General features: G+C 34.6%; 1 protein-coding gene across 3 annotated transcripts in view; it reads left to right on the top strand.

Moving 5' to 3' along the window:
• UHRF2 (ubiquitin like with PHD and ring finger domains 2) overlaps positions 1-12993 on the top strand; it is an 84675-nt gene that overhangs the window by 64238 nt on the left and 7444 nt on the right. For all 3 annotated transcript variants that reach the window (XM_032306567.1, XM_032306565.1, XM_032306566.1), the window contains 5 exons: positions 181-304; positions 612-719; positions 3232-3336; positions 9036-9142; positions 12342-12504. In XM_032306567.1, coding sequence (XP_032162458.1) covers positions 181-304; positions 612-719; positions 3232-3336; positions 9036-9142; positions 12342-12504 — 607 coding nt within the window. The remainder of the gene's footprint in view (positions 1-180; positions 305-611; positions 720-3231; positions 3337-9035; positions 9143-12341; positions 12505-12993) is intronic.

Genomic DNA, 12993 nt, shown 5'->3' with positions numbered 1-12993 from the left:
TTTTTTTTTTTTCCTGCTAGCTTATCCTTGTAAATATTTTCAAAAGTTTAATATTTAAATGCCAGCTGAAGATCTGTAATATACACCAAATATTACCTCTTAAAACTTGTTCTGACCTAGAAAGGTCATTCTGTTACTGGCTTTAATATGGTATTATCAGAATTCCTTTTTCTTTTAAAGGTACTGTCCTTCCTGTAAAACTGATTCCAGTGAAGTTGTAAAGGCTGGTGAAAGACTCAAGATGAGTAAAAAGAAAGCAAAGATGCCATCAGCTAGTACTGAAAGCCGGAGAGACTGGGGCAGGGTAAAGAAGAAAGTTTCTTTTCTTCCTAGCTATAACATTTATGACTGTAATGCAAGTTACATTTCAATACCAGCAGCAGTGGTGACATAAATTATATTTCCATATCAGAAACATTAACAAATAACTTTATGGTTTAAGTATATAGTTGTTAATTTGCTATAACTGTTAGCTGTATGTTAATGAAATCATATAAATTATATATTGTTAATCATATAGTTAGTTTCTATTTTATTCTCATTTTTGGGAATTAAAGCCTTTAAGATTTGACATAACCAGTTTCTCAAATAGCTTGTTTGTTGGCTTGTAGGGAATGGCCTGTGTTGGTCGCACTAGAGAATGTACTATTGTTCCTTCTAATCATTATGGACCTATTCCTGGGATTCCTGTTGGATCAACATGGAGATTTAGAGTTCAGGTAAGTTTTAAATTGGCTTTGTTGAAAGGGTGAAGTCGGATATAGTTAAAATTGCAGCAGTGTCAGTTTCTATTGATTATAAGTGGACTAACCTAGGTTTCATCACATGGCATTCAGTTGTTAGAATGTAAGATTCCTATAGGATTGATAGACTCTTCCCCACAGCTTAAGACAGAGAACCATATATCATGGAACTAGGCATCAGCTATGCCTTTTCATCACTTTGTTTTACTCTTCTAATAGTTGACTTTTTTTTTTAATTTTTTTTTTTTATTTATTCATTTGATGGAAAGAGATCACAAGTAGGCAGAGAGGCAGGCAGAGAGAGAAGGGGAAGCAGGCTTCCTGCTGAGCAGAGAGCCCAATGCAGGGCTTGATCCCAGGACCCTGAGATCATGACCTGAGCTGAAGGCAGAGGCTTAACCCACTGAGCCACCCAGGCGCCCCTAGTTGACATTATTGTTAAGCCTTTTAAGAGAATTTTTCTTGCTGATAATTTAATATTTGAAATATTAAATTTTTTTGTCTTTAAAATAATGTCATTAAAGTCTTAGAAAGTTCATTCAGGTGTTTTGTTTGGGGCTTATCCTCCTGAATGAGCATTAAAGTTGTTGATCAGAGGAAGTGCCCAGATAACCCAAGGATAAAATAACTTCTCTTTTCCTCTTGAAGGTTCTATTGTATTCATTTCTAACTTCCTTTTTAGAATGGTAATTTTATCATTATAGAGAACTTAAAATTTATTCATCTTCATTTCTTGTTTCTCAGAGACAACTACTTTAAAGTTTTAGTTGTTTCTTCTAGATGTACCTTATTTCTAAGCAGCATGTTTCTGCTGCTTTTGTCTTCATATTTTAGGAGATGAATATCTTCTTTCTATAGGAGATGAATATTTGGTTTAACACATTCTGTGTCTTCCCATCCTTGCAATGGTTATATTATAATTTTAGCTAAATCCATATGCATGTTTTATGACTGCAGATCTTTAAATACAGTAAAAAAAAATACTACAAATAAATACAATATAACATTATAAATACAATGAAAAGTACACTTAAGTTATTTTTAATTGCCTTGATTTTTTCCTTTTTCTTTGCTCCTGTTCCCCCACCACCACCCCTCAGTATACCTGTCACTAATTTATTCCCAAATTCTAAAAGTCCTCTTAATACGATCTCAGATGAGTTTGAGGTTGTTGCCTGAGAAACTACAGGGATGGATTTGCCATTTAGGAAGTGGGGAAGAGTCTAATTTATTTTCATCAGGATTGGTGAGGTTGGGAATCAGGTGGTCCTGTCTTCTCGAGTACCTGGTGTTTTCAAGACCTGAACTCAGGTTCTGATGCTTTTATTAGCTTCTTATCACTTCTAATATGTATCTTTCCCTACTCCGCTATTCAGGCTTGGATTTCAGCTTCTTTCTCTCTAAGAACAATTACATGAGAGAACAAATGAATTCTAATACTTCTCTCAGGGAGTTTGAAGTCCACAAAGTGACACTGTTCCAGTGAGCCAAAATTGAAGATACATGGGAAGAAGCTTTGAAGTAGTAGAATACCATGAGTAAATTTAACCAATCGGGAAGCATGTTTGGGTAACACTGAGTAGTTTTGGCTCAGACATACATGCTCTATGAAGAAAAAGTTGGAGGAAATAAGAGTTAAAGTGGGGAAAGTAGATAGGAGCCAGATTGAGAGAGGGTAATACATAATACTTGGGGCTTGATATATAATATGACCATTTAATGTATGTTTAAATATTAAAAGCAGAATATATTGTTTGTGATGGGTAGAATGGGGTTTGAAGAGAAAAACTGGAAGCAGTGAAAAAAGATGTTTATAGCATTCATGACTCAAACTAAGATTATAGCAATTGAAGTAGAAAAAGATGTATTTGAGGGATTTAGGAGATTGATTAGTAGTATTTATGACCAAAATGGGTTTGAAAAATAGAGGAGAAGAATGAGGCTAAAAGTCTCCTACCTGAGGTGCCTGGGCTCCTCATTCGGTTAAGCATCCTACTCTTGATTTTGGCTCAGGTCATGATCTCAGGGTCATGAGATTGAGCCCCTGCTAAGATTCTCTCTCCCTAACCCCCTCCACCCACTTGTATACACCCTCTCTCAAAAAAAAAGAATAAATGACTCTTGCCTTTCTGATGTGGCTAGGGAGCAGCACAGTAATTGAAGAGAAGAAATAAGATAGGAAGGGATCTGGACAACTGATAAAGTCTGTTTTACCCAAGTTGAGCTGTAATGACGAGTAGACATAAAACTGTATTTAATAATTACTTTGAAACTCAGAATTCTAGGTCTGAGCAGTTTTAAGGTTACCAGCTTGTACCTAAGGGATACATAGTTGGGAAGAAATAAAGTTGGTGAGCAAATGGTAGAACTCTGGGTGACATTCAGTTATTAGTTAGAAGCTTTTAAGATTCAATAATACCTGTGAAAGCATTTTTGTAAATATAACTTGACTATTCAAAGGTATTTTGAGACTCTCTTTATTTTATAGGTGAGCGAAGCAGGTGTCCATAGGCCCCATGTTGGTGGAATTCATGGTCGAAGTAATGATGGGGCTTATTCTCTTGTCCTTGCTGGTGGATTTGCTGATGAAGTAGTAAGTCATGATACAACTTTGTTCTTTAGAACCTGGCTTGATCATTCAGAAAAATACAGAAGATTTTTCTAGGTTGTATCAAATCCCATTTTTTTTTTTAGCAGTTTTTGTGTTGAAATGGTATTTCTGTACAAATTACAAGTCAGTTGGCAGTCTTCAATCTTCACATGTACAGATTTATGTATAAATGTGTTAACTGATTACTGCAGTGAAAATACAATCTCTGTAGAGCTTTTTTTTTTTTTTTTTAATTAAACTTATTATTTAGGGATGTTGTAGATTGACGTGTAACCTTAGAAATATTGTAGATATCTCTGTGCCCTTTACCCATTTCCCCCTCAGTGGTAACCTCTTACAAAACTATAGTACAGTGTCACAGCCAGGATATTGATACTAATACATTCAGGTCACTAAACATTTCGCTACCACAATATCCCTCATATTGCCCTTTGATAGCCACACCCACTATATCTGCCCTCCCTCAACTCCTCCCTAACACCTGACAACCACTAATCTGTTATCCATTTCTATAATTTTGTTGTTTCAAAATTTTTAGAAGTGGAGGGGCACCTACGTGGTTCAGTCAGTTAAGCATCCGACTCTTAATTTCCACTTGGGTCATGATCTCAGAGTCATGGGATGGAGCCCTCAGTCAGTGGGGTTCCACACTCAATGGGATGTCCACTTGAGCTTCTCAGTTTCTGTCTCCCTCTGCCCCTCCCCTCACATGCTCATGCACTCTCCCTCCCTCTCTCTTTCTCTAAAAAACTTTTTTAAAAAATTTTATAGGTGGAATCATAATAGTCTTTGACCTTTGAGAAAGGCGCTTTTTACTCAGCATAATTCTCAAATTGTGGCATGTATTAATAGTTTATTCCTTTTTATTGGTCAGTAGTATTCCATGCTATAGGTATGCCACAGTTTAACCATTCACCCATTGAAGAATGTTTGGATTGTTCCAGTTTCTGACTTTTACAAATAACTGCAATAAACATTTTTGAGTACAGGTTTTTTTTAAATAAATATAAGTCTTCATTTTTCTGTGATAAATGCCTAGAAGTGCATTTTTGGGTTATATGGTAGTTGCATGTTTTTTAAGGAACTGCCAAACTGTTTTCCAGAGTGACTCTACCACTTTACATTTCTATTCGCAGTGTGTAAGTGATCCAGTTTCTCTGCATTCTTGCCAGCATGCAGTGTTGTTGCTTTGTTTTACTTTAGCCATTCTGATAGGTATCTCCCTAATGGCCGATGATGATATATCTTCAGGTCATTTGCCCATTTTCTAACTGAGTCATAGTTGGGGTTTTTTGCTGTTGATTGAGTATGTAGTTTGCAGGTATTTTCTCCCAGTCTGTTTCTTTGGTTTGTTTTAGCTATGTATGTTTTCAGACAAAGGTAGAAAAGCTTGCCATTTTTCTAACAGGCAGATTTAGCAGTACATTTATACTAGTATGGCAAAGGAAGCTGAAGATGGAAATATGCAGGGTAATTATTTGACTACTCATTTTAACATGCCTATTTTTAAGCTGTATTTTTCAGAAATACAAAGGATGTTGTATAGTTTGCTATGGATGGCACTTAAGGTTTTTTTTTTTTTTTTTTTTTAAGGCTCTGTAATAAAACAAGCCAGCTAAAAGTAGAATCTTTAACATTTTTTTAGCATCTAGCCCTTTGTGTTTGATCTGGACTCTGACATTTGTGTGTGAGACCTTGGACTAATTATTTTACTTCAGCAAATCTCAGTTTCCCCATGAGTAAAAAATAGAAGAAAATAGTACCACCATTTTATATCAAAATTATTGATTTTTTTTTTTAAAGATTTTGTTTATTTATTTGACAGACAGAGATCATAAGTAGACAGAGAGGCAGACAAAGAGGAAGGGAAGCAGGCTCCTTGCTGAGCAGAAAGCCTGATGCACAGCTCGATCCCAGGACACTGGGACCATGATCTAAGTCAAAGGCAAAGGCTTTTTAAACCACTGAGCCACCCAGGCACCCCAAAATTATTGATTTTAAATGAGGTCACTTATGTAGTCTTAGTATACAAGGATTGTTAACATATAACATACTGTATTATCTATAGCAGAGTTCATCTTAAATATAAAAAACATAAACATGTAGAGGTGAAAACAAGTACCAAGTTCTATTGGGATGGTTATTATTACTTCCCCTTTTCCTTTTCTTTTAAATATAGTTACCAGTAAAACATTAAACATTTGTATAGAAAAGTACAGATGAGCCATTAATTATGTGTCTTAAGCAATTAACTCTTAGTCTGTTAAATAATGTAAGGAATAATTCATTTTGGAGCTAAAACACATAGGCTTAGATCAACAGCTAAGATATATTTGGAGATGTTAATATATTTTATAAACCTTTTTAATCTTTTGATCTCTTATTGCAGGCAGGTCGTATCTACAGAATTGGTGGAGGAAACCTGAATAAACTTTTCTCATTTGAGAAAAAAATTTGTTTTGAAACCTTTAAGTATAACATTCATGGAGTGCATAATCTTTGTTATGTCCAGATGTATGGACATGAAACTACTGAATACCTATTGATAAACTAGTTAATATTTTAGTGTAGTAATCTGAGAGTCAAATGCTAGTTTTTTGTGCCCTCTGTTAGGGTAACCCCACTTGAGGAATAAGAACTCAGAAAGATTATGCTCAGTGACCAGGAACAGATTTTGGAACCAAACTGTGTTTGTGTCTGGTGCCATCTCTTACTAGTTAAGTGACCTTAGGTAAGTTAATGAACCTCTGCTTCATCTATAAAGTGAGGCTTTAAAAACATACTTCCTAGGGTTCATGTGAGCGTTAAAAGAATCACATGTAAAATGCTTAGTCTAACTCTCTCTCTCTCTCTCTCTCTCTCACACACACACACACACACACACACAGAGTAAATGCTAGGTAAGTGTTAACAGCAATAAAATGGCTAGTAGTACCCAGTTTTGCAAACATCTGAGAGGTATTTTGAGAGAAACTGGCAGAGATTGAAGCTGTATACTAGATAGCTTTGAATTAAGGAACCATTAAAGGTGTCTGGGAAAAGTTTAATGATCTTAACTATGCTTTAGGATATTTATCTGATAGTCTTTACAGGGGACAATAAGGAGATTGAGATGATGGTCTTGTCTGATAAAGGTGATGGCAGGAATGGGAGCATCCAGCTTATTGTGTTAGACAGCTACTTTATCACTTGAGAGAAAAGTCAAGATTGGGAAATTGAGTCACTCTAGGGCAGTAGTGTGTCCCCTATATAGATGATGGCTTCTTATATGAGGTGTTCCCAGACAGCAGACTTCTTTAGGCTGCTGACGCACAAGGGTACAACTTTGTGAAGCATGGACTAGAATGTGTAACAAATTTGGGTGGATCATTTTCCTTAGGAAGATTAGTCTGAACTAATAGATTGGCTAAGTTCTGACAGTCCAACAATTCTTTTTTCCCCTAATAATAGTTAAAAGTTTCTGTTGGTGTGATGATTAAAGTATAGATGAGCTAATGACGTAGAATTTTAATTGTTCTTGATTATTTGCTATTTGAGGAATGATCAGAAATGTTTTTGTTCTTTCATTTTAAACACTTCGGAGTTTAAGTTGCCCCTATTATGGTCTCATAGTCAGCACTCCTTTTTCCTTTCTAGGACCACGACAACTGTAACTTGAAAAGTTGACAGGAGGGGGGCGCCTGGGTGGCTCAGTGGGTTAAAGCCTCTTTTTTCGGCTCAGGTCATGATCCCAGGGTCCTGGGATAGGGCTCTCTGCTCAGCAGAGAGCCTGCTTCTCTTCTCTCTCTCTGCCTGCTGCTCTGCCTACTTGTGATCTCTCTCTCTCGCTCTCTCTCTCTGTCAAATAAATAAATAATCTTTTTTTTTTTTTTTAATTTTTTTTAAGATTTTATTTATTTATTTGACAGAGAGAGAAATCACAAGTAGGCGGAGAGTCAGGCAGAGAGAGAGAGAGAAGCAGGCTCCCGCTGAGCAAAGAGCCCGATGCGGGGCTCGATCCCAGGACACTGAGATCATGACCTGAGCCGAAGGCAGCGGCTTAATCCACTGAGCCACCCAGGCGCCCCATAAATAAATAATCTTTAAAAAAAAAAAAAAAAAAGGTTGACAGGAGGGTTGCAGGGCTCAGTTGGTTAGGCATCTGGGGAGCTTGCTGCTCCCCCTGGTTGTGTGAGCTCGCGCTCTCCTCTCTCTCTCTGATGAATAAATAAAATCTTAAAAAAAGAAATTCAGAGAGTTTTGAATATAAGGATTGTGTAGTCAATCTAGATACCATTTGGAAGACTGTTTAAGAAGCGTTTTGGGCTGCTCTAGATGTAGTTGTTTACTAGATTTCCTTCAAATGGAATACACACTAACGATGAAATTCCTTAATGCCTAAGTTGTTAAAATACAGACTTCAATATTAGATCAACAAAAAGTGAAGTCATTTTGGATCAATAAAAGCACTTCTAAAACCATGAGATTTTAGTTATGACTTAATCCAAGACAAGATGCAAAATAATTGACCTTTATTACAAATGGATTATTTTGTAGAGAAAACATCTTTATCTAAAGTTTAATTTAAACTAATTAAAATCTTACAATAGAGAAGCAGCACTCTTGGGTGGGGGAAGGAACAAAAATGGGTGAAGAGGTGTGGGAAATACAGTCTTCCAGTTATGGAATGAGTAAGTTACAGGACTCAAAGGCACGGCAGAAGAAATTCAGTCAGTGGTATTGTAATAGCATTGTATCAAGACAGATGGTAGCTACACATTCTACATTATACATTATAATGTATACATTATACATTATACATTATGCTGGTGAGCCCAGCATAATGTATAAACTTGTATCACTTTGTTATATACCTAAGACTAACATTGTCAAAAAAAGAGAACTACCACTCTTAATAATGTTAGTCCAGTTAATTTGTATACTGATACTCTTCTCAACTGATTTTTGAGTACTGAATCAGAGATTTAGTAATATTGGTATAAATTTGTAGCTAGTACAGAGATATTTGTAGTCCTAGTTTATGTAACATCTCCTTCCTTTGGCGTGTTTTTTTTTCCCCCACATTTAGTAGACACTTTATACAAATTATAGTTTTCAAATTCTTTTCCAATGTTCCTTTTAATGATGGGCAGTTATTTCACCTATATGTAATTTAAATGAACCTATATATACAGTATGAAATTTGGGTGGACACAGTAAGTGAACTTATTGTGCTGTTAGGATTTTAGTTTGGAAATTTAACAGCACATTTGGGTATTGTTGATTACTGGTGGGAAATCAGACATGAAATATTTACTAAAATGGTATTCTGTAAAAACCTACAAGATAATATTGATGTTTATTTTAATACCATTGAATTAAATGAAACAATATTTCCAATGCATAAAATCTTTTTTTTATAATAATCTAGATATTATTCAGTTATATATATATATAGCATGAGAATAGCCACATTTGGAGGTATTAGAAGCTCTAACTTTAAAATGATCAAGTGATGTAACTTGAAGATGTACTATATGCACAGCTGCATTTGAGATATTTTGGCAGATATCTCTCAAGATATCTTGAGAGAGAACATATAAATTCATAACATTCTAATTAGATGTTCTGACTGTAAATTAAGAATTGACGAGATTATACTTGGTTTTCTGTATTTTAATGCTGAAAATCTTTTCCTGTAGGACCGAGGTGATGAATTCACATACACTGGAAGTGGTGGTAAAAATCTTGCTGGTAATAAAAGAATTGGTGCACCATCGGCTGATCAAACATTAACAAACATGAACAGGTACTCTTTACTGTTAGAATTTCATAAAAACTATCAGTCTGTTGGGGTTTTGTATAAAAGTTTGATTATAATAATATAATTTGTAACTTAGACTGTAGGGGAGAATCTTAAATGGAGTTAAAGATCTAAATTAAAAATCCCATTACCTGATCATATAATTGTTTTTAAGCATTCTTATTTCTTCATACTGTTTTTTCAATGATGTAATTCCCAGTCTTATATAAGTGAAAATGAGGACAAGGTGGCTGTCTGCTATCCCATAGGTCAAAGTAATGTTTTACTTGACAGATTTATCTTTTAAATTAACAAACTTCTTTTTAAGAGACTCACCAATGTGAGATAGGTTTTAGTTTGGGAGCCACATTTGTGGGCATAAGTGAAACATCAGATAAACTTAATCAAAACCACACTCAAGATGTTTTTAGAATTTATAATAATGTCTCAGGTGTTATCAAAGAGAATGTTTAGTTACAAAAGTGACCTTTTCTAAGTAAATACTTATAAAGCATTACAAAATAGCCACCTTGTGCTGACCTTTGTTCTATAGATGTATTAATGATATTCCAGCTTCCATGGGAACAAAAAATGACTGCAAAATGTTTTATTTCATACGTGTATGCTATAGCAATAATAAAAAAGTGACCCAAACCAACAGATAGCACCGACCACATTATAACTTGTCATAGTGATAAATTTTTGATCAATTTCATAAAGTTGAAATTTTTATATCCTATTGTTAAGGGTGTTTTATGGATTATTGAGTAAAAATGAGTATTTTTCTTTCTTGAGTCTAAATCACTCGGTTTTAAGTAGTGTGCCCTTAATTTCTGATTACCGTGTGAAGTAAAGAATATACCAGTATGATTTCAAGAATTTGTTGCATACCAAATTACATAGAGTCTGTTTTTATGTCTTCCTTCTATATTATTTCTGACAGTAGGATTATTTAACTGAACCAGCAGAGGAGACAGGTCAGATTTGCTGGTGAAAACATTCCTGAGGCAGGAGTCCAGTCCCTAGCTAGTTTTTCTCTAGCAAAATAGCATCTCTTCAGGAGGAATTATCTTAAAAGGAATTAGAAATTTTTTGATGTGTTTTTGTCAGTGAGAGTGTATATTCAATTTGCAAAAGGGCTTTTTCACATTTTCAAATCTGAAAATGATACTTATCTTAATAACAGAGATTATTTTGCTTGAGTGAAATTTGTTTCCTAACTTCCTACACTTGTAATATACATGGTAAATATTTTCCAAGCTTTTAAAGAATCTATATGCCATATGTTATAATCTATTAGAAAATAATTAACAAGTAGTAAAAATGTATTGAAAGGAAGGTAGTGAATATAGAATATTAACTCGAAACCATATAGGATTGACTTACCATAGGGACTCTCACATCCATTCAGTTAATTTATACATTAAGCTTTGAGTACACATTATGATTGTAAAGACCTCTGGACAAAGATACCTATATATTTTATAAACATGAAAACTGAGGTGAAAGACCCTTAGCTCTGCCCCACATTGTACTCTTTCTTGACAAGTATATAGTCTAGTTCATTTTTGCTTCTCCACTAAGAGGTAGTTTGGCACCTGCTTCTTGCTTTGAGAAGTTTTTTTTCCTATTTCTCAGTTCTTTTATTTTATGAAACTGAAGAGGGCAGGAAGATAACCTGGCCTTCCTTTACCAGGCCAGTTAGAAGCAATTGATTGAGCTGCAGAGTAATGTAAAAGCCTCTTTTCACCTACTTTGATCTTAGATTCTTTTCACATACTTGAACAACGTAGATACTTACGTGAAGCTAGAAGTGAGTTAATAATGCCAGTTAGTGGTGGAAATCATTCTGAATAAAGGTGCCTATAAGCACCAAAGCATTCCACTCATTAATGTGAAAATAGTATTTGTCCTTCTCCTAGCTCTTTAAGATGAAGTATGTATATCTCAATAGATATTACATAAATAAGATGAAATACTAGCCCTAGAAGGCTGGCTACGTTTTCTTCTCCCTCCCAGAGATTTAATGCATCTTCCTTTGAGATAAAAAAGATAAGTTGGTAAACTATATTTGACCACATTTATAAACTTTTTTTTTTTTAACGAAACACTTTGAGTTTATTTACTTTAACAATATAACTGATTAAGAAATCTGGGTAGATTAGACATTTCGTCATAAGGTCAATTTTTTTTTTATTCTGAGCCTACATAAAATTAAACCCTGAAAAAGTATTTTGTATCATATCTGAATTTACCAAATTGGTTATGTATGTGTTTTAACCTTACATGTTCTCAACGATGTCTTTTCACTTAAGTTAGGAAGTAGGTATCTGAGAAGAAGAATACTAATATTAAATAGATTCTAGTTTGGTGGGGTTTTTGTGGGGGGGTTGTTTTGGTTTTTTGTTTTTGTTTTTTGGCAGGACTAAGTTCTCCCAGGAAAGGTCTTCTTACATAACCTTACTGATTAATTACTGCTAAGTGAGTACACATACTAAGGGACCTTCAGTTAACTCAGGTGCTACTTCTCACTCATTGTTCCTCCTTGTTCACATGTCATAGTAAAAATAGTGATCTGGAGGAGCCAAAAATCTCTATTGTTATGATTTAACACAGGCATTTGAATGCTTCAATTTTATTTAAACTTTTTATTCAAAATCTTAAAACGATATTCTCCTATTAAACTTGTTCTTTAATAGCTTCTAAACATTAAGGATTCTCTATTGTCTGGAATGTGGAAAGTAGACCTAGAAAGGTCATTTGTACCTTGCTGACAAATTTATTTTCCTGAATTTCTTTCTACATTATTCCAGCAATTTACCTCACTCCCTTATCAAAAATAAATACTACAACAATCACTTGCTTTAGTTTTCCAACTTTCTCCCTTCCCTCACAAACGTTATTTTTTAAAAAATTCCATGTATTTCTAGTTGTTTTCTATTATACGTGGCACAGATGTTATTACTTTCAGAAGAACCCTACAGGCTATCTGAGAACCAATCCCCTGGCTTGGGGGTCACATCAGAAAACTGATTTGTCTTCTCTGCTGGTGGGGGAAAGCATAATCCTATTATCTGGAATAATATGGAAAGAATCATAGAATCTTAACCATCAGGTAAGGCATAATTCACCTTTTAATTGAGCTAATAATGCGATTATATACTTAAAGATTACTTGGTATAAAGACTTTGTTTTATTTTTTTAGGGCATTGGCCCTAAACTGTGATGCTCCATTGGATGATAAAATTGGAGCAGAGTCTCGGAATTGGAGAGCTGGTAAGCCAGTCAGAGTGATACGCAGTTTTAAAGGGAGGAAGATCAGCAAATATGCTCCTGAAGAAGGCAACAGATATGATGGCATTTATAAGGTGCTCTATCTGGCATGACATCTTGTTAGTCACTCTTCCTGGGCTTTCAAGACAGGGCTGCCAAAGGGAACTACTCTGTTGGGGTGGGCTAAAGGAAACAGTAGATCACCTTAGTTGGTACTTCTGCTTTTTCTGGAAATGTAACAGATATGTAAAGTGAGATCCTAACTTTGATACTTTTCTCTTAATGCTTATTTGAAGTCCATAAGGGCAGAGTTATATTATACTTTGAGTTAAACTTTTTATAAGTATATATTCTGTGTGATAAAACTATTTAAATGTGACCATTGTAGATACTGATTCTTATATCTTTACAAATATTTTAATTGTAATAGATTTTCAAAGCCAAGCACGTAATAATTTGTAAAATAGGTTGTTTTCTTTTTTTAAAAAATGGAAATGTTTACTGCCACCATTTTTATCTATTATGCAGGAATTTATTTGTGACCATAATCTTGTTAATATTTCAAATTTGTAGCAATGTGTACT

This window comes from Mustela erminea, chromosome 12 (assembly GCF_009829155.1).
Source record: "Mustela erminea isolate mMusErm1 chromosome 12, mMusErm1.Pri, whole genome shotgun sequence".
In the NCBI taxonomy this organism is placed as follows: domain Eukaryota; kingdom Metazoa; phylum Chordata; class Mammalia; order Carnivora; family Mustelidae; genus Mustela; species Mustela erminea.
The sequence above is the reverse complement of the archived record's forward strand: the minus strand, read 5'-3'. Positions and strand labels throughout refer to the sequence as shown.